Source organism: Ovis aries, chromosome 14 (genome assembly GCF_016772045.2).
Source record: "Ovis aries strain OAR_USU_Benz2616 breed Rambouillet chromosome 14, ARS-UI_Ramb_v3.0, whole genome shotgun sequence".
Taxonomy (NCBI): Eukaryota; Metazoa; Chordata; class Mammalia; order Artiodactyla; family Bovidae; genus Ovis; species Ovis aries.
The window spans coordinates 14,096,631-14,122,480 of NC_056067.1; the positions used below are offsets into that span (position 1 = coordinate 14,096,631).

Genomic DNA, 25,850 nt, shown 5'->3' on the forward strand with positions numbered 1-25,850 from the left:
TGATCACCTGATATGAAGAGCTGACTCATTGGAAAAGCCCCTGATGCTGGGAAAGATTGAGGGCAGGAGAATGGGATGACAGAAGATGAGATGGTTGGATGGCATCACCAACTTGATGGACATGAATTTGGGTGGACTCCAGGAGTTGGTGATGGACAGGGAGGCCAGGCATGCTGCAGTTCACGGGGTCACAAAGAGTCGGACACAACTGAGCGACTGAACTGAACTGATGGGTTGAGGACTGTTTTCTGGTTTGCACAGGGTGGTGCCCAGAGGTAGCTTCTGCTGTACACAGTGGGTACAGGAACATAGTTTCTGGTTTGTACAGTGCCGGGTGCCCAGACATAGTTTCTGTAACACACAGGAAGTGCCCTGATGGTTTGTGAATATGGAAGGGGCACGGAACATCATTGGTGGAGCACGTGCGGCGGTGGCAGGGTGGACCAATCTGGTTCTGGCGCACAGCAGGGGCATGCTGTGGTGCTTCACGCTGTGCATAAGGTGTACGCACGGGGGTCCACAGTGGGGATGCATGCAGGAAGTGCCTGGGCGCAATTTCCGACACACAGAGCATGGTGCTCAGAGGTGGTTCCTGTGAGCTCGTGGGGGTAAACGGTGGCCATCCAGGTCAGAGAAACCAGAGGGCCTATCCCAGACTTGGGGTTGGAGTAGTTTTCTCGGTTGGTTCCTGGGTAATTTAGAGGCCTGAGATGAGGAAAGCTCGTACACAAATGTCTACTGATGTTGTTGTGCACTAGGTTTGCAGTTTTTAATAGCAGTTTAAAATTATTTCAGGGTAAAATCGTAAAGAAACTAGATCCTATTGAGTCGGACTGAGCAGGGCTTGGGAATCTCACTCCTCACACTACCCACCTGCCCGCTTCAGGAACGCATTAGCCTGTCCTTGGGGCTGGACCACATGCCAAGGGTCCCCACCTCAGGCACACACCCCCACCCTCCTCCACCCTCCCACCAGCCACTGAAACAAAGATGGAAACAGTTCTCAGAAGTCAATCTTTTTCTTTTTACTCAGAACAGCATTTCAGGAAAAGGCAAGCTTCGCCAGCTGCCCTTTGATGAGCAGCAGCCTCTGCCCTCACTGTGTGTCTCGGTGGGGCCCCACCCCCGCTGGGGACACACTCGGGACCCTCTCTGGATCCCCAGCACATGGAAGCCCCAAAGGATGTTGAGAGTGTAAGGCGAGGTGGTCGTCACAGAAGAAAAACCAGACACTCTTGACCCCTTTCTCTCTGGTCTCACACTACTGTCTATAGCTTATGGTACGGAACACCTGTGGCCTCCAAGTCCTGGAGGAATGAAATGCAGTGAGCCTCGGGAAAGCTCTCCCACATTTCTGTCCTCAAGAGCCATTGCTGTGAGGACGGTTGGTCCGAGGCCTCTGGTCAGCCCCAACCACCAGTGCTCTCCAGCTGACGCGTCCTGTCTACTGTTCCTTCTCTTTTGGCAAAAACAAAAACAGAAAACCCTGGGAGCTTCAGGAAGGTGAAGTAAACTTTAAGAATTGAAGAAAACAGAAACGTGCAGCCTGTCTGCAGCTCCTCTCAGGCTCCCGCACGTCATCGGAACCAGTGCTGCCGTGGGCCCCACCGTGGCTCTCCCATCAGTCCCTCCAGCTTCAAGGTCAACGGCGTGGGCCCACCACGCAGCCAGAGCCAGCCGGGGAGGCACCCTGTTACTACAATTACGGGAAAAACATCCCCCCAGGAGGGGGAAGAGCCTGAGCCCACCTGGCGGCAGGACCAGGTTCCAGCTGGAGCAGGGAGGTGGGGGTTGGGGAAAGATGGCAACAGGGAGCCGCCCCGACCCTGGCTGGCTGACCGCTCCCCATGCATCTGTCATCACGGAGTCTGAAGGCCCCCATGTCCATGTGGAGACCACTGGCCAGTCCCTGTACATTTCTTAGTGGGTGGTGGATGGAGGGAGCCTGCAGACTGCCCAGCTGGTTGGCCCGGAGTCACAGAAATCACCCAAAGAAGTCACAAGTTTGTGCAAACTCACCCTGCAGGGCACAGACCCACGCCCACACTCAGACAAGAGGAAGAGTCCCAGGGCTGGCAGGTGAGAGGCTGGGAGCAGCAGGGGCCAGTGCTGCCGCAGGCTGTAGGCTCGCTCGGCAGAAAGGCCAGACCAGAGGGAAGGGGAAGTGGCGGCCTTCCCGGCCTTCCCCCAGGCCAGGAAGGGGCGCTGGTGCGGGCTCTGCTAATTCCTCAGGGCGGCCAACCTGTAAACAACAGGACCCTCTGAGGCCCCGCAACAGCACCCTCCACCTCTTCCAGGCCGTCCTAGTTGCCTTCCTCCCCTTCTATGGTGAGCGGCCTGACGCCCCCCACCCCCACGCACACATGGGGCTGGGTTTCTCCGCCCCGCCCACCTCCGGGACAGCTGGTCCTCCTGGCTGCGCACGGAGCTCTCGCCCACAGCAGAGGCACCCTCGGGCAGCTGGCTGAGCTGGTCCAGCACCTCCAGGCCGTTCTCCTCCGCGATCTGCAGGATGAGGCTGTCCACCTGTTCCTGTGGCGTGGTCAGCGTGGTGGCCGAGCTCATGGAGTCTTCCATCACCTGAGGGTCGAGTGCTGGGCAGTCAGGGCGCCCCAGGGCTCCCTCTGTCCCTCCAGGCCTTTCTGGCACTCTCCCCAGCGCACACTCTCCAGAGTGCTGGGTCCGGGGCATAGCTGCCTGCAGGGCACCCACCCTGGGCCCGGGCCCCCTCTCCCCTGCTGGACCTCTGTGGGCTGGTCTGGACTCCACACAAGGAACCAGGCTCCCGGAGGGTGACTGCCCCAGGGGGAGGGAGGGAGCAGACGCGGCCATCACCTGCACACCTGGGCGCACGTACCGACGTGTGTACATCCAGGTTCTGCACCTGCTGCTCGAACCTGTCCATCACTGCAGAGACCTTCTGCAGGTCCATGGTGCTGAGCGCCCGGTCCAGGGCTTTGGTCACCTGCGCCATGTTCTTGGTCACCTGCGGAGGCAGCAATGAGGTGGGCAGGGCCCTCAGGCCCCAGGGGTCCCTGCATGGCACGTCTGCAGACGACACTGTCGATGGAAGAATGGACAGGAGGAGACCCAGGCCGTGACACTTAAAAGCCTTCGGGGCGTGTCTCACACGCTGGCGCTTGCCTGACTGTAGAGAAGGAATCCTGGGGTGACCCCAGTCCCAGCTGCACCCTCAACTCCGCCAGCAGGAGCTGGCCGCGTCCCCTGGCCAAGCACTCACCCCCTTCATGGTCACGGCTGTCTGCACCTTAGACGCCACGGCATCCACGCGGGACGCCATGCGGAGCCAGTTCACACCTTCGTTCTTTTTGCGGATGGCGTTCTCAGCATACACACGTGCACACTCTACATTCTTCTGCTGAAGGGCCTGAAATTCAGAAGGGAGATGCCAGCTGGGGTCCCGTCCTGGCCTGGCCTGGGACTCTGGTGTTTGGCGGGTGGCCCCTTCGCAGCCTCTCCCCAGGGGTTCTCCTCAGAAATGTCTCAGGAGTGAGGGTACCTAGGACCAGGGCCCCAACCGGCCCCCAGAGAGGATCAGACAAAAGCAAGCCAAGCCCAAAGACCATGGCTGCCTTTCCAGGTGTCCTCTCCATTGCCATGCCCGGCCCCCTCCGCTCCTCCTGGGTCACACACAGAATCTGTCCACCTGGAAGAGGCAGAGCTGGGAAGGCCAGCATGACCAGTGCTGACCCTCTGGGGCACAAGGCTTTAGACCGCACGGTCGGCTGCGTTCCCTTTCTTCCCCAGGGCACCAGATCACTCATACTGGCCAGGACCCCAGGAGCTACTGCAGCCACTCAACGGCTGTAACCAGTGGCTACAAGCAAGTCCCCCAAGAGCGTGGGCGACCCCAGGAGCCTCCAGCCTCGCCCCGCCCCATGGAGGGTCAGAGCACAGGACCAGAAGGATGGCCCAGCCAGCATCAGGGCCCACACTCACCTTCTTCACCTTGGCCTGCTCTGCCTTGGAGTCCTTCTCCGCCTTCTTGGCCAGCTTCTCCAGCTGCTTTGCTGTGAACTGAGGTAAGGAGGCTGGGTCACAGCATCAGCCTGCCTGGCCCACTCCCCAACCTCCTGGGCCTCAAGTCCACCTGAGGGACTGCCGCCTCTGCTGGACAATCCGCTCCCCTCCCAGCATCCTGTCCGTGGGCTGTGCTTGCAACTGCCTTCCCTCCACACACAGGCTGGCTGCTGGGGCCTTGGCCCCACCTTCCAGCCTGTTCCACAGAACAGCAGCTGGGGGCCTGTTGAGAAACTGCCCACAGGCCTCACCAGCGTAAACCCCTCCCTCTCTGATATCCTCCTGCCGTCTGGCTGTGAAGCAAACAGCTGAATGCTTTGGGGTCTCAGCCTCAGGCCGACGTGTGCCCTGCTCCCGTGGTCTGGCCCATGTAGGTCACCGGCTCCCTAACTGCAGGCTCATGGCCACAGGGTGCTCTCTCCAAAGTCAACCCACTTCCTGGTCATCAAACTCAATCCTGAGAGGCCTTTAAATCAACATCTGCATCGCCTGACCCCTGGACCATTCTCTCTTCCTGCATTGTCCAGTCCAGTAGGCACTAGACACGTGTGGCTACTTAAGTTTAAATTACTTAAATAAAACATCAGTTCCTTGGTCCTGGGAGCCCCACTCCAGGTGCCCAGTGTGGCTGGCATCAGGTGTCGCTGTGCATAGCTACCCGGGCCGGTGCAGCCCTTCTCCTGCCCCAGCCGCCAGGGCCCCTCCCGAGGCGGCTCCTCGGCCTCCTGTGTCCAGCCTTGCCCGGCGCCCCCACCCCATGCACAGCCTGAAGTACACACTGGGCCACCATCTACTGCTGCTAAACAAGGTCCATTCCTCTGGCCAGGGGCCCTGGGACTCACCAGTCAGCTCCAACACGGAGCCCCTGGCGTGACCTCACACACCTCAGCCCTGGTCAGAGTGGCCCCCAGGCCTCTGCTGACTGGAAGCTGGCAGGGAGAAGGCTCAGATGAGCCTGGGGAACAAGTAGCCTCCCAGAGGCCAGCAGTGTTCTCTCAGCCAGTGTCACCTGGGATTTCCCATTGTAGAGAAAAGGTTTCTTATGTGTCTACCTCCCATCCTCCGTTCCTCAGGGAAAAGTCCAGGTGGTCCTGACCTGGGAATCTGGTCTGGAGGCCACAGGGCTGAGCCGGTGCAGCTGCTACCGTCGGGACCAGACAACCTCACTCCCTTGCCCTTCAGAGCCCGCGTGGCTGTTCCCTCTGAGGGACTAAGGAACTCTGACAGAGCCTGCCAACACCACCGCAGGCAGGAGGGACACTCGCTGCCAGAAAGAATGCTGTCCCGTGTGTGACTCTGAAGGACGTGAGGCCACCATTTTAAACAACTCATGGAACGTTTATGGGATGCACAGACAGTCACCCTCATGGACGAGTCCAAGTGACCCACTTCTGCTCAGCCCATGAAAAGCCAGCAAGGCGTGTCCCTGACCCCTCAGTCATCAGTCTGGCTGAGCACCAAGTGTGACTTGCACCATCTGTCCCCACTGACAACCACCAGGATAGGGTCAGGGTGAAAGGCTGATCAGCACATACCTTCAGCTGGAACAGGGTGTCTGCAAAGAGAGACGATTAAGGAATCGTGAGACGACTGAGGAATGTGAGAAGCAGCACCCCTAGCTGATGGGGTCACCACCTCCCCTGAATGTGAAGAGCTGTCATAGAACTGGGGCATGCAGGGAGGCCCACTCACACCAGCTTGGCACCTCCTTAGCCACAAAGCTCGGGCAATGAGAGAGTTTCCCTGACCCTCTGACACCACTAGGAACCACCTGGACGGCACCAGCTGACATTAAGGGTATGAGCGCAGCCTACAGTGAAAACACAGTATGGTCTGTAATCAGTGGAGCTTTACAAAGGACCCTTGGGAGTTCTCCCCACTCTAGTAACGTTTACTACTTGTTGTTGTTCAGTTGCTAAGTCTTGTCTGACTCTTTGCAACTCCATGGACTGCAGCACGCCAGCCTTCCCTGTCCTTCACTATCTCCCGGAGTTTGCTCAAACTCGTGACCATTGAGTTGGTAGTGCTATTTAACCATCTCATCCTCTGCCATCCCTCCTCCTTTTGCCCTCGATCTTTCTCAGCCTCAGGGTCTTTTCCAGTGAATTAGATTTTCACATCAGGTGGCCAGAGTATTGGAGCTTCAGCTTTAGCATCAGTCCTTCCAATGAATATTCAGGGTTGATTTCCTTTAGGATTGACTGGTTTGATCTTGCCGTCGAAGGGACCCTCAAGAGTTCTCCAGCACCACAGTTCAAAAGCATCTTCAGTGCTCAGCCTTCTTTATGGTCCAACTCTCACATCTGTACATAACTACTAGAAAAACCATAGCTTTGACTAGAAGGACCTTTGTTGGCAAAGTGATGTCTCTACTTGTTAACAGTTTGTCATAGCTTTTCTTTCAAGGAGCAAGTGTCTTTTAATTCCATGGCTGCAGTCACCATCTGCAGTGATTTTGGGGCCCAACAAAATAGTACTTGACAGTCTGTTTTTCATGGATAAAAACAGCAGGGTAATGATTCTTACGCTGTAAAAGAGCTGGCCCACAGAGACCGCATCCAAACTCAAGAGCTAGGTAGTTTGGGGTTCATCTTAAAACTATCTCAGTGTATCCCATTCCTAAATTTGGGAAATGATTCTTGAAACTGTTTACCACGCTAGCCCAGAATGAAGAAACAAAATCCTAGAACCAGAATCCAGACCCATAAAGGCAGGTGAAGGCTCCCAGCCAAGAGCTCCCCTGGGCCCTGTGCATCTGCCAACCGTGAGCGCAGGCCCTGGGCAAGGCCAGGTCGTCTGTGCATCTAGAGCAGGTGGCAGGCAGTGTGCTTCCTGCGGGGGACAGCAAGGCTGTGTTGAGTGTGGCCCAGACTAGGGTGGGAGGGACAGACTCCACAGGGCAAAACCTGGCCCTGGAGAAAAGGGATATGGGAAAACAATTCCCTGGGGAGCTGAAGCTGAGTGCGGAAGGCAAAACCCAACGTGTGTGTGCTGAGCATTGGGGTGGGGTGCATTCATCTTCTCTCTGAGGCAATCTGTATAGAATTTCCTTCTCGACAATGACGTTCCACCTCTCTGTCACACCAGCACTGAAATATTCTAGCAAATGTACCTATCTTCACTTTATCACAGATGCTTCCTGTTCCTAGGCAGAGCAGAGCAGAGAGCCCTGAGGTGGTACTGCTGGCAGTGGAGGACCAGACAGACGACCACGCCGCCTGGGGCCTGCGCCTGCACGGACTCCCTCCCAGCCTCTGTTTTCCCATCTGCGGAATGGGATGATACGGTTCCTACCTCAAGAACTTCTGTGCCTGTACCTAATGAGGAATTTTTGTCTTAGCTCTTACTTCTCTTGATAGTGTTCTGGGGACACTGGTACAACTGCCTCCTTTTCGGGTGCCCTCTGACCCGGAATCCCAGGGCCCAAAAGCCTGATGTCCCTCACCAGTACAGCAGCTTGGCAAGCGGAGGGTGGGGCAGGGGCAGGGGCAGCCGGTCGCTGGGGAGAGCCGGAGAAGTGGGCGGGGATCAGGGAAGGGGCTCTGGTATCCGAGCTCTGGGTCGAGGTCCCGGGTTATGGGGTCGGGGACTGGGGTCCCAGGTTCAGGCCCCAGAGTCCGGGGTCGGGTTTCAGGGTCTGGGATCGAGGCCAGGGGCACCCGCCTAAGCCCCGCCCGCCCCGCCCCGTGCAGCCCCGGAGGGCGGCGGCCTCTCACCGTCCATGGCTGGTCCGGGAGCGGCAGGCCTGGGGAAGACAGACCGACAGGATCTTCCAGCGGCGTCAACAGAACCGACCCCGGCTGGCGAGCGGACCGGAGGGCGGGTGGGCACTTCCGGGTCGCACCTATTTCCGGCTGCGGGGCGCTCTCGCGAGAGAATGGGCTGGTCCCGCGGGCGGTGGTGTTACCGTGGTGACCGCGCGGGCTTGAGTGGCTGCTGTCGGGTGTCTGTGAGTCAGTGGGCAGGGCGCCCACTAGGTGCAGGAGCTGGGACTGACGCTGGTGGGGGCCTGGGGCGGTGGGCTCACCTATGGGCCTTTCCAAAAGCAAACGCAAACTGGGGAAAGGTAAAGGGCCGGTGGCCCGCGATCTTCCCGGCGCGGCCCCGCCCCCGTAAATCTTCCAGCGCCGGGCCCTCTCTGAGGACGGTGCCTCGGGGACCTTTTCATCGGGGGAAGTATCCATATGTAGGGAAATGGAGTGCCCCAAGTCTTTCAAGCTATCTTATTTCATTCCGAACAGAGCAGGCAACTGAAGGATGGGGTCCATTGCCCAGACTCAGTAAACTAGATCCAGTTAATTGCACATGTATTTTCAGATGAGGAGTCGAAGACCCGGCGCACTTACTTAGTCTCAAAGGCTGAGGAAAGGCGGGTGGACAGACCTTCACAAGAGCCTAAGAAGCCTCCAGACACCAAGCCTGAGGAGAGCTTCCATGGGGAGAAAGGGGCGGCTAAGCGGCAGTGGCCTTCATCTGAAGTGGGAGGTAGGACAGTCCCGGAACCAGACGTGTATTTGAGGATGGGGCGCACAGGAGCCTGCGGTGGGGTGCTAGTAGCAGGGGGGCGTGCCCTGATGATTGAGAAGGTTTGGGGACCTTTATCTAGGAGGTAAATATGAGAGTTCTCGTGAAAAATGTAATAAGTTTGCATTTAAGTTTAATGTAATTGGTTTTTAAGTTTCCAAGTGGTAGTTGCGTAACACACAGCAAGGAGGGCCAAGCCATGTGCAGACCCAAACCAGCCTGTTGTCCTCCCGAGGGCTGCACACCTTTGGCCTCCGTGCCACTCCCTCCGCATTCCACAGACGAGCTTGAGCAGCTACTTTGGCGCCGGGGTCGGGGTGGGGTGAGGGGGCGCGTGTAGGAAGTAGTGGGGCTGTGCCGGAGGACTTGCTGTCTAACAGGATGTGGGGGCAAAGAGAGGAGCCAAGTGGGCTTTGGTGACCATGAGAATGGATGGCCCCGTGCATCCGACAAGGAAGATCAGGAGGAGAGAGAAGCTGGGTGCGGAGCTTCACACTGAGGCCCCTTTGGGGTCATCAGGAGCAGGAAACCATTTGAGAGGAGCACGCTGGCCATGGGAGCGAGGCCTGGGCTTCAAATTCCAATTCATGAGCTCTTATATAAGGCAGGAAGGGCCAGCGTCCTAGGGGGAGGTTTGGAAAATTGCTGCCAGTCTGTCAGGAAGCTTTTGGCCGCCGGTCACAGAAGAGCTTTACTACCAAGGGGCTCAGTGTCCTCCAAGTAAAGGAGAGGTCAGAGGCTGGGCCCTGGGCGTGGCAGCATCCAGGATTGTGTGTTCACACTTGGCCACCCTCAGTGTCCATGGTCCGCAGAGGGCTGGACAGGTTTCAGTGGCATGCACACAGACTATGTCTCGTTTGTGAGAGGTGTTATCTTGCTTCGTGTTAGCAAGGGAACCATCTCTCAGAGGCCTGCGTGCCCAGCTCTCCAGGACGGGCTGGACCTGTGCCAGCAAGGAAAGGTGTGGCCATGTGCGTCACACCCTCACTTCGGGGGCAGAATGAGGATGGAGTTCCCAGAAAGCAGGTGAAGAGTGCCGTCTCACGGAACATACCCCTGGCACACGCTGTCCTGGGTAGCACACTCTGTCCTGGGTAGCACACCCCAGGGCAGATGCGAGTGAAAGAAGCCAGGCACAGATCCTGCTCTGCTTATGTGAAAAGTCCAGGAAAGTCAACTCCATATGGAAAGAGCCCGGGCCAAGGGTGGGCACAAGGACTGTTTGGAGAATGATGGAAATAGACTTAAAAACTCAGTCAATGGGTGCCCAAGTTTGAAAGTTTACTACATTCCATTGAATTGTATGCTTTACACAGGTAAGTTTCATGGTTTTTAAATTATACTGAATCAAGTTGTTAGGAAAGGAGAACTTGTTGGCAGTGTTGAATGCTGCAGAGAGGTGGAGTGAACCCAGGGAAGGCTGTTGAGTGAGACCAGCTGCTGCACTTGGTGCCCTTCATGGGAACCAGGACTGAGGTTTGCCAGGATGACCACCTCGAGAAGGGCAGGGGCATCTTCTCATTCACATTTTTTTTTTAATAACAGTTTTTATTTATTCATTTATTTGGCTGCTCTGAGTCTTAGTTGTGGCATGTGAGATTTTTAGTTGTAGCATATGGGATCTAGTTCCCTGACCAGGGATGGAACCTGGGCCTCCGCCTTGGAAGTGCAGAGTCTTAGCCACTGGACCACTAGTGAAGTCCCAAAATTCAAGTTTTAAAGCTGAGGATTTTCCCTATTGAAAAAATGAAAGTTAACCTAATACCGTTAAAACCTTAGAGAAATGATGAGTTCAACAATAAAAAATTCTGTGTATTATACAGTTAATAAAAATGGGCTTTACTACTGTTGAATGATTGCTGGGCTAGGGTCAGGGGAGGTGCGCTGGCTGGAACAGGGCCCGTGGGAGCTCGGTGGGATGCTGGAAAGTTCTGCGTCTTGTTTGGATGTGGGAAACTGCAGCTGAACACTTAATAACTGTGCATTGTGTCTGGTGTGAAGTATGCCTCAGGAAACATGGCATGGAGTACACATGAGTCCTTGTCTCTTAGAGCTGCACCCCCAGTATTCTGAGCGTAAATAGATGTGCTGGATTGCCAGGTGAAGGAGTGCACGTGTTTTCACAGGTGCTGCTTCCCTCCCTCCCCGCAGGTTCTGTGATATGATCTCAACGCTTCTCCCACCTGTGGGCTCTCCATCCCCTCTCTAAACCTTTGCAGGTCTGACATTGTCTTGTAACCGGTGGAGTGGCTGAAGTGACTTCCAGGCGGTGGGCGATGAAGGGAGGCAGGGTCTGGCAGGCTCACCTGGGTGCTGGCTGTGCTGCGCCGGCCGCTGGGGAGGCCATGGGGGAGCAGCAGTCATGTAGCCTGTCCCACCCGGGTGATGGTCATGTAAGTGACGAGCCTACAGCGACTGCAGCTGAGCTGCTGCACAGCACCTAGCAGCCTGGTGAGTGGGTGTCCGCCGTGACCAGCCCAGTCGAGCCTTCAGATGGCATTTGACTGTAGCCCCTGGGAAACCACAGTGATAACTGTCCAGCTGAGCCTTTGCTCAATACCTGACCCATAAAATGGTGAGAAAGTGGTTATTTCCAGCTGCTGAGGTCAGGCTGAGTTGCTACCCATCAGTGTAGTAAGCAGAACGCAGGTAAGTAAGTGGTGTTGTGGAGACCAGGTGTGACTGGGGTTTGTAGTTGTGGCAGCTGGTGATGCAGATGTATTGTACTGTGCTCGCTTCTTGCTGTTTCTGTCCGTACTTCAAATTTTATATTAAAAACCCAGAAACATACATTATAGAGACTAAAGCACCACAAGTTGGCAGTCAGCCAGTTCCAAAATGCCGCAGAATCTTCTGGAAAAAAAAACAACAAACTTTTCTACAAATAAATGACTTGAAAAGGAGTTGCTTTATAGGTCTGATCAGGTGGCCATCACAAACACCATGGGGTGGGGACTTGCTTGGCGATCCAGTGGTTAAGAGTCCACACTTCACTGCATGCAGAATGGGTTCGATCCCTTCTCAGGGAACTAAGATGCCACATACCCAGGGAAAAAAAGCAAATCCTATGGGCTTGGTTTAAACCACAGACCTCATTTCTCATCATACTGGAGACTGGGTAGGCCCCCTATCTGTCTGTGTTCCTACGAGGATCCCAGACAGCTGACTGATGGCTGTGTCCTCACGCGGCCGGAGGAAGAAGGTTGTGGTCCCCTCCTCCTCCTGATCCCTTCCTGAGGGCTCCACCTTCATGACCTCATCTAACCCTAATTCCCAAAGGCCCCACTTCCAAATACCATCACATCAAGAATCAGGCCTTCAACATATGATTTGGGGGGAGGGGGACAGCAACTTTCTGTCCACAGCAGTTACTAGGAGATTTGAGAGACCTATGAACAAAAAGCAGTGTTTGGATCTGGGCTAAGTTATTCTTGAGATAATCGAACTGGGTATTAGATAATAAAAAGTCAATGATAATATCCTTAGATGTAACAGTGGTTGTGCTAAAAACAGCCATTGTGGTTGTGCTAAAAAAAAAAAAATCCTCATCTGATAGAAATACTGTATTGTATTATCAACTATTAAAAAAAATGTGAAAAACCAGTTTCCAAAGATTTACATGCTGCATGATTTTCTTTATGTAACATTCTCCAATGAGAAAATGATGGTGATGAGGACAGACTAGGGACTGCCAGGGGTTGGGGTTGGGGCGATGGGGCGGGATGAAGTGTGGCAGGAAGATGGGCCTTGTGCTATGCCTGGATCTGGTAGTGGCCACAGGTGATCACACTGCTCAGGACACTCAGCACACCGCAGTCAGCCCTGTTCTACTGTCGTCACCCGAGGTGAACAGACGTTCTGCTGCCTGAGGTGTCACCTGAGGTGCTGCCACTGAGGGCAACTGACAAGGGTGCAGGGAGCTCTCTGGGCTACTCGTGCAGCTTTCTGTGAATTGATATTGTCACAGTAAAACGTTTTAAAAGATATCAAAAGTTATAATAATTGAAATAACACGGCTACCATATAAGAAGAGCAGGTCAGTGAATGGGGAAACACGGACAAGAGTGACTGTGTATGTATCAACATCACCATGTCTGTATATAATTAGAGTATGAGAAAGCTGGCACCCAAATCAAGTGGGAAAAGGAAGGCTTCTATGATAAACTGTGCTAGGAAGATTCCTTAACGTTTTAAGAGAAAAAGTAAGGTGGACTGTAACCTCCTGCTGTATGCTCTGATAAATTCCAGATGGGTTGAGTGAATATAAAAAGTGACTACATGTACATCAACTCTACTTAAAATTTTTTAAAAGGTAGACTGACTGTAAACTGATGCGGGCAACTCAAAGGGGGAAGGAAAAGAACAATTAGGAAAAGAACCATCTTCCAGATGACAGTGTGTGGTCATCTGAAAAAAATGTCCTTACTGGGAAAAAACAAGGTGACTACAAAAAATAAGATGTACATTTTATTCTGATTCCTCAATTGGGAACATCTTTCTCAACCTCAGAGCAAAGACATTACAGATAATACTGAAGGATTTGACTACATTAAAACATCTCCCCAGCCCTCTATAAACAAATGTAAAACAAATAATGGTAAGCTCAAAAAATATTTACAACAGAAACAAGAGGTCAAAGAATAACACATGACAGGTCCAGAGCCCAGACACGTTGTGGGTGGAAGTCAGACTGAAGGCATCTGGTAACGTGGGAGGTGGGGCTCAGAGGCCCCCAGATCGCAGTTCTGTGAACAAGGCTGTAGTAGCCCCTGCCGTTATGTGTGGTCATCCCTGTGAGAGGGATGGGGGAGGCTTCCAGGATCAGGTTAGGAATCTTTGGTATTGGCTTAACCCAAATGGGGCTTTTCTGGAGCCTTCCTGAGCTCATCAGAGAAGCCTTTGAAAAAGGTGAAAGCATCCGAGAAGTGGCTGTGAAGCAGTCAGCTCCCGTGGTTTGAGAGTCGCCAGCCAGCAGGGAGACAGTGCTTTGTCCTTGGCCCACAAAGAAATGAATTCTGCCTACAACCTGAGTGGCTGTGGAAGGTCTCCAGGTTCAGATGAGGAAACGACTGGGCTGACAGCTGAACCGTAGGCTGGACTCCAGACCCAGTGGAGCCCGTGGTGATGTGTGTGCTGTTTTACGTTGGCCACTAAAATGTAACTTGCAGGCAATAACTGAAAAATAGTACCGGTTGTGTGCATTAAGAAGTGTAAAAAGATTCGTGTTTCTAAATGAAGCTTTAAAACTCTGAGCAAGATGCAAGGAGTCTTATTTTGGGTTAGAAACCTCAGCAGCGTAATGGTGTTAATTCTCCCTTATTCTAGCAAGTCAGTGTGACACGAGCAAAAGAGCACGGGTCATTTTGAGAACAGAACCAAATTACCCCAAAGGTCCTGTGAAAGAGGAACAGTGTAGGGATGGCAGGAGGCATCCAGAAAAGTGGATAGAACCGATAGAACCCTCTGACGTGTGAGCGTGTCTCAGTGATGAACTCACAGTGATGAACACGGTGTCCACCGTGCTCCAGTGGGGCCCCGAGAGGTGCTGTGGTAAACATGGTGGTGGTGGGGGGGCGGGCGGACAGGTAATCTCACTAGACAACTGAGAAAACAAGTATGAAATAAGTATGAAAAGGAAACGAGTGAATGGTTTTTATAAGTTTGGAGCCGGGGAAGCCTTTTCCAGTCTGACGAACTCTACAACCCATTAAGGAGCAGATGGGTGAATCTGCTGCAGAAGGAAGCTGTAATAAACAGCCAGGAGCTATCTGTAACATATTTAATAGATCCCTAACAGTGAGTTTCCCAAATATAAAAAAAAAAGGCTCACACACAAAAAAGAGGTAAAAGTAGAAAATGCAGAATGATAATTCATTCGCAGGAAGATTACAGGGGAGGCCCATGATCGACTGAAGAGATGCCCAGCCTTCCAGCGTGGGCTGGAGGGGAAGCTCAGGGCAGCTGGCTGGCGACCAGTAGGGGCGGAGCCAGCACTTCCACTATCACTGTAGCCTTGGAAAAGGTTTAGAAAAACGAAAGAAGCAGGAGCATGTGGAGAAATGTCCCTGGTGATAATCTCTTAGCAAAAATACAAATTAATATAATCTTTACGGAAAGCAATTTGACAATATTGGCTAACATTTTCCTAGTAACGTACCCAACAGGTAAACCTCCAAAAAGTTTGTAAGTACATAAATGCAAGAATGTTCATTGCAGCATGGTTTAACCTGAGAAACTGGAACTAAGCTAAGTTATATTCATCAAAGGGAGCTGTTATAGCATGATGGCCCCCACAGTGAACTCCAGGCTTGCCTGTGCTCAGCCGGGGAGGGTGTGGTCACTGCGAGACTCAGTGTGTGGTTCCAGCAGCAAGTGTGCGTGAAGTGTCTGCAAGAAGCAGCATTCCATATGTAGCTTTTAACCAATGTGGATTATTTTTAAGTGAAATGTTTTTAAAAAATATTTTTAGGTAGTCTTAATATGTAACATACCCGCTCAGTTGGTAAAGAATCTGCCTGCAAGGCAAGGCAAATTCAGTTCCTGGGTTAGGAAGATCCCCTGGAAAAGGAAATGGTAACCCACTCCAGTATTCTTGCCTGGAAAATCTCATGGACAGAGGAGCCTGGCCAGCTGCAGTCTATGGCATTGCAAGAATCCAACACGACTTAGCAACTAAACCACAATATGTAAAAAAGCTTGTGTAAATCGATATGAAGAAATTATCTTAATTTTAATTCAAAATACAATGAGATGCACATTGACTTATGCTAAAAAGGAGAAGAAAGGATGCTCTTGAGCTGAGTGCAGGCGTGGGCCCCTCGGCCGTGGTTGGAACCATGGAAGCTGTGTGTGTGGCCCTGGATGGCACCCGCATCTTCCTCGGCCGCTAGCCCTGGGCAGGTGACAGCACTGCTCTATGCCTCAGTCCCTTTAGTAAAACGTAGGTGTTAAAGGACCCACCTCAGAAACGTGTGGGTCGCTATTCCAGGGCTCAGAGCAATGTCTGGCACAGAATGGGCTGCTGCTCCTCCTCCAGGTGGCTGAGTTCCTGAGGTGTTAAGTGAGGAACAAGCAGGTGACGATGTCTTCTAATTCTGTTCAGGACACGTGTGCGCACAGGGGACACAAAGACCTCTCTGTAGGGCTGAACAGAGGCCCAAGTGGAGGAGCCCCAAACTGGTGACCTCCAGGAAGCAAGGCAGGAGGTGAACGGTGGAAGCAGTAAGGAGCTTCTGCATTGAAGCTTGTAGCATTTGGTAGTGGTTCACATGCCCTGTGCATTCCTGGAGATTGTAACGAGTTTGAGGAAATGCTGTGGCCCCCAGCTCTATAGCACCCCCACTGATGACGTTCTGTACGGAGAGCTTCCACTCCGTTTAGAATCCTGTGGAAACTGTGTCCGAACCTTCACCTGTGGGGCAGACCCTGCCTCTTGCAGGTATCTCTCCTGCGCCTGTCTCTGGGCCGCCCCACAGCTCAGGCTCTCCACAGGATGGTGGGGGTGCCTCTCCTGTTCTCCTCATGGAGGGGGCCCCTCCTGGATTCACCACCTGCGTGTCTGAGTTGTTGCTTGGTTTAAGTTTTGGAATGTTCACTTAGGGTTCTGACTGCTTTCAACCTCTCTCATTTCTTTTCCTGAGCCACAGACCAGACTTATGAAATGCTTGGATGTTTTCTTCCTTCTAGAGAAACCTGACGTAAATCCAGAAAAGAAGTTTGCCATCCCACAGATCATCATCACCACACCCTCAAAAGAGACTGTGATCAGCTATGGTTCCATGGGAATGCAGGAGCAGAGAACCATTCAGGAACGGGCTGAGCAGGGTCCCTACTCCCGACACAGAAACCCCAGCACAGTAGATGCCTATAACATACAGACCACAGAATAAACAAGCACCCCAGCAGCTGTGGTCCCTCCCTGTGCAGTGTCTCAGTGGTGATGGCAGAAGGGTTACCCCATCCTGTGAAAACCTGCAGGTGCCCCTTCAGTCAGCAAGGTTCCCCCAGCTCTCCGAGACCGGCAGGCAGCTTGGCAGAGGGCAAGAGTGACTGGCTCCAAGAGTGAACGTGGGGTGATCATGAGATGAGCCCTGCTGGAACTGGCTGGCTGCACATCTCGATGGAGAAGTAGCAGGCAGCATCTCTTGCAGTTCTGAACTGAACCCTTCCCGTTCAGGACCAAAGTGGCATGGCACAAGCACCCAGCAGTGGAAGTGAAGGAGGTGTACCCATCCCGGAACCAAAGGTGGGACTCTGAGGTGTCAGGACCCAGAACAGAGAAGGGCTCTTAGCTTGAGTACCACGTGATATGCAGAATGTGCAGCCCCAGCACTTGGAACGCTGGCTCTGTCACAGCCACCCCAGGGGGAAGGTGAGTTGAGCTGACAACTTCCCCTCTTTCTGGCTGTGTTTGAGAGCTTCTGCTGGGGAGGGGCCATTTGTGACTCACAGCCTCAGGTGTCCCATCCTCATCAGCAGCCCTCCGGTCAGAGTCCACTCTTCTCCGGGTTGGCTGGAGGGTGTCCTGCCCTGTCTGAACTCACATGTTTAGTCTGGTGACAGTGTGTGTCAGCTTTCTTCATTCCTGGAATGATCAGCAGGCTGCATACAGGCTCTGTCTTTGTCTGTTGAGGAGGATCATATCTTTTTAGTAGTAAATAGTACAAGTGACTTCCAGTCAATGAGTCTTGATATAACCAGGAAAACAGACATCTCATATTGACATTGTTTACTAACACATTGTTAATATACTCGTTTGTGTTTATTTAGTACATTTATTTATGCAGTCTGACTGACACGAATAAATATACAGAAAGATCAAGCCCATACAAAGGTGAATTTGATCACGGAGGGTCAGCATGCTTCTCCTCCATAAAATTTCTAGTAGCTGTTGCATTTCTATCATTTGACCTAGAAATTGCCCTCCTACCCCTGCCCTAAGCATCTCAAGCATATAATCCAAAAACTTGTTTAGTCGTTTAGTTGTGTCCGACTCTTTTGTGACCCCAAGGACTGTAGCCCACCAGGTTCTTCTGTCCATGGGATTTCCCAGGCGAGAATACTGGGGTGGGTTGCCATCTCCTTCTCCAGGGATCTTCCCAACCCAGGGATTGAACCTGCATCCCTGCATTGGCACATCCGCTGAGCCACCTGGGAAGCCTCCAAAGCTATATTTACTATGGCATTAATTCTAATCTCATTATTAGCCATAAGTTTAGCTTATCAGAATTCAAAAACAACCAGAATGAAGTGAATGTGGTAACTAGTTTAAATCATTTTGACTCATTATCTCCTTTCATAATTATCAACTGTCCTTCACTTACACTAGTAGTATTTTAGCATATACAGTGTAGTTCCTCCTGAGCAGGCCGTGTACATGACTTACCTTGTTTACTGCTTCCAGTGAGAATGTAAGGTGCCCTAGGGCAGACTCGGACATGGGCAAGCACGTAGTGAATGCTCAACAAGGATGTGTTCAGGGACCCATTGGTCCCAAAGTCCGTCCGTCGCCGCGTCCTGTCAGTTCTTCTCACATCTCTCAGACGCTCCCTCTACTCTCAATCCCCCTGGCTCTGCCAAGCCTTTCCCTTCGCGGCTCCGGGTTGGCCCTCTAGTGCTCCAAGGAAGAGCTCTAAAGCACAGCTCCCACTGCAGGGAGATAACCACAGATTCCCGCCCCCTCAAGCGCCTCCCCCGACACCCCTGGGACCCATTGCAACCCCCCCAGACCTCCTCCGCTGGCCATTACCCAGCGCGCCAGCGCAGTCATGTACTTCTGTGTGTGTGTGTCGCTCAGTCGTGTCCGACTCTTTGTGACCCCATGGACTGTATAGACTGTAGCCTGTCAAGCTCCTCTCTATAGAATTCTCCAGGCAAGAATACTGGAGCGGGTTGCCATATCCTTCTCCAGGGCATCTTCCCAACCCAGGGACCGAACCAGGGTCTCCTGCATGGCAGGCAGATTCTTTACGGTCTGAGCCACCGTACTTAAAACTAAAATAAAGCTAGAATCTTGGTAGTCTTGAGTGCTTCGTAGAAACAGGTTCTCTGGAATCTTGGGGAGGTTTCCTTGGTAACTGTTGCTAAGGAGGGGACGCCCCGGAAGTAGGCCATGCGCCTGCGCAGAGGAACCCTGGTCTGCGCCTGCGCAGATGGGAACCTCGAGGGGCTGCTCTCGGCATGGGGGAGCCGGAGCCGGAGCAGATCCGTCTGAAGTGTGTCCGTAAAGAAGGCTTCTTCACGGTGCCTCCGGAGCACAGGGTACGAAGAGGGCCTGTTCTGGTAGCTCTGTCCTCGCTAGCGGCAGGGCGGGGCTGAGTCGTACTAGGGCCCTCAGCGTCGCCAGGTTTCCGTCAGCAGCGGGAACGGCAATCCCAGCGGTCCTCGGGGGTTGCGTCCGCGCCAGGGACTGGGCGGCTCTCAGGTCGCCGGCCTCCTCGTCAAGAGCGCGCTGCAGCGTGGGCGTTTCTTAGTTTTGCTTCCGGGACGGGCGCCTCGTGTCAGGGGAGAATAGTCGTGGGAAGTGTTGGAGACGTGTCTCCTACCAGCCTGTGGGTGCACTGGGCGGGTCCCCGTCTCTGACCCGGCAGCTCCGCTTGTGCCTTGCTCAGTGCGGGGCCTCTCCGTGTGTCAGTCACTTAGTCCTTTCGAGGACCCCTCGTAGAGGTGAGAAGGGTGAAGCTTAGGGGCTTCGAGTGGTTTTACTAAGATAGACGGCTCGTGCAGGGGCAGGTGTGATCCCTGGTGGCGGGTTGTTCTGACTACTTGCTGGTGCTGTGCGAGGCCGCGTCAGTGTCCAGTAAGAACCGTAACAGACTGAATGAGTGAGCGCAGGAGCCAGCCTTGAGCGGTCCCCCGTTGTTCACCAAAACTCAGCAACTGCTCTCAGTTAAGGCATACCTAGACGAGGACAGTGCAAAGTGCGCAACAGTAAGTGCTGCAAGACCAGTGTCAGGGGATTTTGCAGAGAAATGTTTTCAGCTGGGGGTCAAGAAGCAGTTTCGAGAAGGGGCAGCATTTCTGCTGGGCGGGGAAGTGTGACTGGGTTTTGGATGCAGAGATGAGGAGGCAGGTGGGCTTGCTAGACCTAGGGAGCAGCAGGAGCAAAATCCCGCGGAAGGCAGTGTGTCCAGGAAGCACCAGGGGTTCCGTAGAGAGAGGAGAGAGAGGGGGAACGAGGGAAGCAATTAGATTGGGATGGGATGAGGGAAGGGGTTCATTCGGAGCCAGGTGACCCTGACTTAGTTTCCCAAGATGGAGGGCAAGGTAAATAGAGGCAGAGAGAGAGTCAAGAGAGGGGCAGTTTAGAACCTGAAACTTGCCACATGTCATCCGACCCACGGGGAAGTGCTACAGATGAAGTTGTATTAGGGTACAGGCTCTGCTAGAACTTGGAGACCCAAAAATACAGTGCTTTAAGGACAGGACTTTTATTTCTGGTGCCCCTAACATCACACAGGTGTGTCAGGCACTCAGGTTGTCAGTTTTTGCTCCACTGAATCCTAGCGTGCCTCAGGAGGCAGAAAGGAGTGAAGGGCAACCAGCTTCTTTTGATCAGGAAGTGGTGCTTGTCCCTCTGTGCACATCGCACTGGCCAGAATTTAGTCACATGTTTACACCTAGCTGCGAGGGAGACTGGAAACTCGGGCCACCATCTGGGTTGCCATGTTCCCCCAGCATTGTTTCATAACGCAGAGGAAGAAGTAATGTATGGATGTTGGAGACAATTTCTGCCACTGTGTTTGGTAGATGCTTTGTGAAGGTCTTCGAGCTTTTCCATATCCAGAGCTTTGTTTATTTGTTTATTTATGGTCACACTGCTCAGCCTGTGGGATTTCAGATCCCTGATCTGGGATCACCCCTCACCCTCAGCACTGAGAGTACAGAGTTCTAACCACTGGACCACCAGGAAATGGCCCAGAGCATAGTTCAGACCATTGCTACTCAAGTGGATTTTCTGCGATGATGGAAATGTTCTGTCTTCTGAATTGTCCACTGTGGTCGCCATGAACTGCTTGGGGTCATCGAGCACTTCACATGGCTCATGCAGCTGAATAAATGAACTTTTAATTTCATTTCAGTCAGTTTTAACCAAATGTGGCTGGTAGTTACTCTTTTTAGGCAGCACACATCTGGACCATGGGATTGAAAGGGAGTGGTTGGACTGACTTTGATTTCACTTTCAAAGTGTGTGGCCAGTATCATCACCCCATTTTCTCACCTGCAAACCCAAGTGTGTGGTCAGGACAGGTGCTGGCTCTTCGGAACAGCTAAAGTGTCAGTATCAACAAAAAAAGAAAAAAAAAAAAATAAAGTGTCAGTATCCATCTCTGGTTCCCTTAGCTGCCAGATCCCCTCACTGCCAGCACCTCTCTCTTTCAGCTGGGACGGTGCCGGAGCGTGAAGGAGTTTGAGAAGCTGAATCGCATTGGGGAAGGCACCTATGGCATTGTATGTGAGTGGCTACGGTGGCAGGCCTGGGACCCAGGGACTGTCCTGGCAGCAGCTGTGTCAGGGCTGGAAGGAGAGTGCAGGTGACCTTTAATCCTTGGTATAATTGGTGTCGATTTCATACCACGACTGAGTGAATGGAAGCATCAGGTTGTTCATGAGTCCCTGTGAGTGGAGGGCGCTATCACACGATCAGGTGTAGCACTGTGGACAGTGGCCAGAAGTGTACCCACAGCCACTGGGACGTCGGTGTGCATCACCCTGCTGCGGGTGTGGAAGCTGCTCAAATCCCCACAGTGCTCTGGGGATCAGCTTCAAAAAGATAAGGCTGCTTTTTTTACAATAAGGACGTTATTTGCTGTTAGAAACCACAAAACACAAAACAGTGGTCTGCACTCCGACTCTAAGAAGGAAACGTTCAGGGAGACTCTTCTAGCCAGGGGTCCGCTGTTTGCTCAATCCAGGGGACTCCTCAGGGAGCACCTGTCTCCCCGCGTTGGAGTATTGCTTGCACAGGGTACCAGCAGTCAAGGAAGAAGAGCAAGGGTGCCCCTACGTGGCAGGAGGGCAGGGGGTGGGCCTGGATTCTACTGTGGAGGCGCTTCCCTTCCAGATCGGGCCCGGGATACCCACACAGATGAGATTGTCGCCCTGAAGAAAGTGCGGATGGACAAGGAAAAGGATGGTGAGCTGGGAGGGGCCGCTGCACCACTTGCGCTCAAGTGGGAGGGGATAGGAAGATGCAAGTTGCCTGAGCTCCCTGAGTGGCGCCTGCATGATGGTCAAAGGAGGCTGGTCTCTAGGGGGCTGCAGTCTGGCCCTGCCTGTCTCCCCTGGACTTCTCCAGCTCATCACCCCTCCTCTACACCCTAGCCTCAGTTCCCTTGAGCTGCGTGCAGTTCATCCCCTTCATCTGTCCTTTCCTTCCTGCTGGCTGATTCTGCTTCCTCTTCTGTCTCAGCTCAGCGTCACACTCCCCAGGGCTTTCCCACTGAAGACTGGGCAGGTAGCCCCTGTCTGCTGCTCACACCCCTGCTGACCGCCCCTTGGCCGCCTGTGCGGGCAGGGCTGTGCTGTGCTCATTAGGGGCTGGCTGCCATACACAGTGGTCAGTACAGAGAGCTGCTTGTGTTTGATGGAGGAGGAGAAGGTTAAAGGTGCTGGTTTGGATGACCTTACCTCTCCTTGAGGTAGCAGGCAGAGTTCTGTCAGGTAGGGCTGGGAGTCACTGAGGCAGCTGGCTGTCGGGTCCCTGTCTGCAGGGGTGGGGTCACTGAGCCTGGGCCAGCTGCAGAGGCAGGGTCACCAAGGCCAGGCTGGTTGCAGGAGTCCCCATCAGCAGTCTTCGAGAGATCACACTGCTGCTTCGCCTCCGCCATCCCAACATTGTGGAGCTGAAGGAGGTGGTTGTGGGGAACCACCTGGAGAGGTGAGCAGTCTGCTTGCTGCCCCCACATTAGGCCCTGCCCAGCCCCCTCCCTGCTTCCCTTCCTGCTGCCCAGGAGGGTCCCTTGGCTCACCTGGGAGGAGGTGGGAGGTGGCATGCGTTTCTCCCTTACTTTAGCATCTTCCTGGTGATGGGCTACTGTGAGCAAGACCTGGCCAGCCTTCTGGAGAACATGCCAACACCCTTCTCTGAGGCCCAGGTTGGAGGTGGGGGCTGGGGTGGCCGGGGGTGGGAGGCTTCCCAAGCCCTTGTTAGGCACATTGTGCCAAAAGCAGACCTCCTGGCCTTCTGCAGGTCAAGTGCATCGTGCTGCAGGTGCTCCGGGGCCTCCAGTACCTGCACCGGAACTTCATCATCCACAGGTGGGCGGGGCTTGTGGCTTGGGGGCGGGGTGACCACCAGACTGACTCAGCACCAACACGCAGGGCAGTAGAGCAACCTGAAGGCAGTGGATCTCCTGGAACTGGTCCCAGGGGAGGGCGGGACAGCATGGTACCTGTTTTCCCCTCTGCCAGGCAGATGGCGGGGAGGGACCTGGATTCCCTGTGCAGGGTGGCTCATGTGGCCCTGAGTGGACCAGGACAGGACTCCACCTCTCAGGAAGTCACTGAGAGCTCTCTGCTGTTTCCAGCTACCGAATGGCCTTGCATTACCTGTGCTCCTCCTTCTAAAAAGTGCAAACAGGATGAGATGTGTGGGGAAGCATTCTGAGTGTTGCTGCAGCGGTGACAACCTCGTTCCTGCATGCGAGTTTCTGGGAACCACTGGTGTTCTCTTTCTGTCATAGGGATCTGAAGGTCTCTAACTTGCTCATGACGGATAAGGGCTGCGTGAAGACAGGTGGGTGCAGGTGCTGCCTCTATGATGGGGTCCGTGAGCGCCCCTGCACTGGGGTGGCAGGCTGGTCTCCGGAAGCTCCCTGCACACTACACACTGGCTTGAGGTGGCAGTGGTCAGTCTTCCCTGGGTGACACACTCTGTCTCGTCCCTCTGCCTCCATCTCAGCGGATTTTGGTCTGGCCCGGGCCTATGGCATCCCAGTGAAGCCAATGACTCCCAAGGTGGTCACACTCTGGTAAGTCCCTGGAGACCAGGGGAAGTTTGGGCGGGTGTGGGTGGGTCATGCTGAAGTGGCCAGAGCATCTTAGAGGTCTTTCAGCTGCCAAGAAAGAGCAGTGCTGTCACGGGGAGGGACCTGCCCATCCAGATGGGGTGCTGTTCTGTCCTGAGGCCGCCTCACCCCCAGCTGGCTCTGCGCTGCTCAGAGGGGAGGTGGCTTCACCACTGGAGCGTGGGAACAGTGCAGGTTTCTGCAGTTACTTCTCACTTGACATTTTGAAGCAAAATGGGGTGTGGTTCAGGGCAGGCTGCGTTCTGCTGTGTGTCATTCACCCCGACCTGTGTAGAAGGGCCAGCATAGGACACTGCAGCACTCAGGGATCATCCAATGAACGCAGCATGTTTGTCGAGCTTTCGTGGAAGGGATAGCCTTAGCTGAGGTTCATGCTCCCTCATCCCAGGCCATCTCTGGCTCTCAGGGCAGGGTGGTGGCTGGTGGGTGCCCTGTGGAGGCCAGGCTGGAGGAGAGGAACTGTCAGATGCAAAGGAGGGGCTTCTGTTCGCAGGTACCGAGCCCCTGAACTGCTGCTGGGAACCACCACGCAGACCACCAGCATTGACATGTGGTGAGAGGTGGACGCTGCTCCCAGGCCTCTCAGATGGTGGGGTGGTCTTGTGAGACCTGGGGGTGGGGATGGACAGCTCTGGGGCTGGGGTCTCACCAGCTCCCAGGAAGATGGGCCTATGCCTGGGGTCCTGAGAGGCAGAGGGAGGACCTGCCCTCATGGCCATAGGAGGCCTGCTGAGGCCAGGTCACGTGGCTCAGCTGGAGACCCCAGTGGTCATCCCATCATGACCTCCTCCCAGCTCTGCCCCCAGCCTCCGTCCCAGCAGCTGGGGGACTGGTCCAGGCGGAGCCAAGGAGCTGAGAGGAGACCCTGCACTCCTCTGCAGGGCGGTGGGCTGCATCCTGGCTGAACTGCTGGCCCATAAGCCCCTTCTCCCTGGCACTTCCGAGATCCACCAGGTGGACCTGATCGTGCAGCTGCTGGGGACTCCCAGTGAGAACATCTGGCCGGTGAGTGCCAGCCCCGCCCTTCTCTCTCCTGCCCCTACTGGCCACCGGCCTTTACCGGCCCCTCCCCACAGGGCTTCTCTCAGCTGCCGCTGGCCAGCCAGTACAGCCTGCGGAAGCAGCCCTACAACAACCTGAAACATAAGTTCCCGTGGCTCTCGGAGGCCGGCCTGCGCCTGATGAACCTCCTCTTCATGTACGACCCTAAGAAAAGGTGCTGAGAGGGCCCCACATGTGCATGAATCAGGCCTGATTTTGTGGGGTTCTGTCAGTTTACCCAACTTCCTGTTGTGTGGAAGGGAACCAGGGGAGGCTCTGCGGGGCAGCTGTGCGGGAGACGAGCCTGGCTGGGCCTGGGCCCTGTGAACAGTAAGGTCTTCCCTCCAGGGCTACAGCTGGTGACTGCCTGGAGAGCTCCTACTTCAAGGAGAAGCCCCTGCGTGAGTCTTCCCTGCTGGCACCTGGCCGGGGGCCCTTGTGTAGGGTGGGGGTTAAGGCAGGTGGGTGGTGGGGCCCAGGCGGGTAGGGGCTGTTTTGGGCCACGTACAGAGGCTCAGGAGGGGAGCAGAGGGTAGCATGGGGCCCCTCCCTCACTCAGGGCTGATGCAGTCCATTCCCCCAACCCCCAGCGTGTGAGCCGGAGCTCATGCCCACCTTCCCCCACCACCGTAACAAGCGTGCCACCCCGGCCACATCCTTGGGCACTGAGAGCCAGAGCCGGCGCTGCAGACCCTGACGGGTGGAGGCACTCCAGCTGAGTATGCCGTCTCCTGTGCCCCTGCCCACCTCTGCCCCGGGACAGCAGTGTGTGGACTTTGGGGCTGATGCCAGTGGTACACTCTGAGGGCCCAGCCACCCAGAGGCTGGCCCACTGGACTGTGACGCCACGTTGTGGCTGGGCTGGGTCCCACCTGTGGCCAGGCTTCAGATCCTCGGTTCCCAGGCGGAAATCTGGCTGAGCCCGTCTTTAACGGGTGTTGCTGGCTTGGGACAAGCAGACCTCAGACCTCGTATAGTCACTTTTGTCCCCAGTTGATCCCCAGGATCTGCCTGGGATGGAGAGGCCAAGGTGACCCCCCTGGTGGGGCTGGGGGGACTCGGAGAGGGGAGGAGGGATGGAGATGTAGACTGAGTCTGAGCTGCTCTGAGACCCCTAGAGTGAGAAACTTGGGTTGTGCTCTGTGCTCACTCCCCCCTTCTGAGGCCCATGGGGAATGGGGGTGGTCCGAGAGATAAATGCTTTGCTCAGACGGA

General features: G+C 54.4%; 2 protein-coding genes and 2 long non-coding RNA genes across 9 annotated transcripts; 2 read left to right on the forward strand and 2 right to left on the reverse strand.

The window, feature by feature from the left end:
- Positions 1–1,000: 1,000 nt before the first annotated feature.
- Positions 1,001–7,862, reverse strand: CHMP1A (charged multivesicular body protein 1A). Its single transcript, XM_027977766.3, has 7 exons — positions 7,758–7,862; positions 5,577–5,596; positions 3,961–4,038; positions 3,242–3,388; positions 2,858–2,986; positions 2,393–2,580; positions 1,001–2,242 (listed from the first exon to the last, which is right to left on the reverse strand). Exons 1-7 carry the CDS (start codon positions 7,762–7,764, stop codon positions 2,221–2,223), a joined length of 591 nt encoding a protein of 196 aa, XP_027833567.1. The 5' UTR covers positions 7,765–7,862; the 3' UTR covers positions 1,001–2,220.
- Positions 4,634–7,387, forward strand: LOC132657730 (uncharacterized). The gene is made up of 2 exons (XR_009596278.1): positions 4,634–5,838; positions 7,191–7,387. It is a non-coding gene; the product is annotated as an uncharacterized LOC132657730 (long non-coding RNA).
- A 71-nt stretch (positions 7,863–7,933) lies between the features above and the next one.
- Positions 7,934–25,850, forward strand: CDK10 (cyclin dependent kinase 10). 6 transcript variants are annotated; one of them, XM_027977767.2, is made up of 14 exons: positions 7,934–7,990; positions 8,359–8,526; positions 20,947–21,019; positions 21,629–21,700; positions 22,342–22,444; positions 22,580–22,661; positions 22,757–22,824; positions 23,250–23,302; positions 23,468–23,537; positions 24,088–24,147; positions 24,476–24,599; positions 24,671–24,810; positions 24,984–25,036; positions 25,226–25,850. In XM_027977767.2, exons 2-14 carry the CDS (start codon positions 8,476–8,478, stop codon positions 25,330–25,332), a joined length of 1,056 nt encoding a protein of 351 aa, XP_027833568.1. In that variant the 5' UTR covers positions 7,934–7,990; positions 8,359–8,475; the 3' UTR covers positions 25,333–25,850. The 6 variants fall into 6 exon arrangements, with proteins under 6 accessions (XP_027833568.1, XP_004015009.2, XP_042086736.1 ...); XM_004014960.5 differs by lacking the exons at positions 7,934–7,990; positions 8,359–8,526 and adding an exon at positions 18,715–18,825; XM_042230802.1 differs by lacking the exons at positions 7,934–7,990; positions 8,359–8,526 and adding an exon at positions 18,715–18,825 and having other exon boundaries at positions 20,947–21,015.
- LOC121816364 (uncharacterized) lies at positions 13,020–22,813 on the reverse strand. Its single transcript, XR_006055910.2, has 3 exons — positions 20,786–22,813; positions 17,951–19,464; positions 13,020–17,189 (listed from the first exon to the last, which is right to left on the reverse strand). It is a non-coding gene; the product is annotated as an uncharacterized LOC121816364 (long non-coding RNA).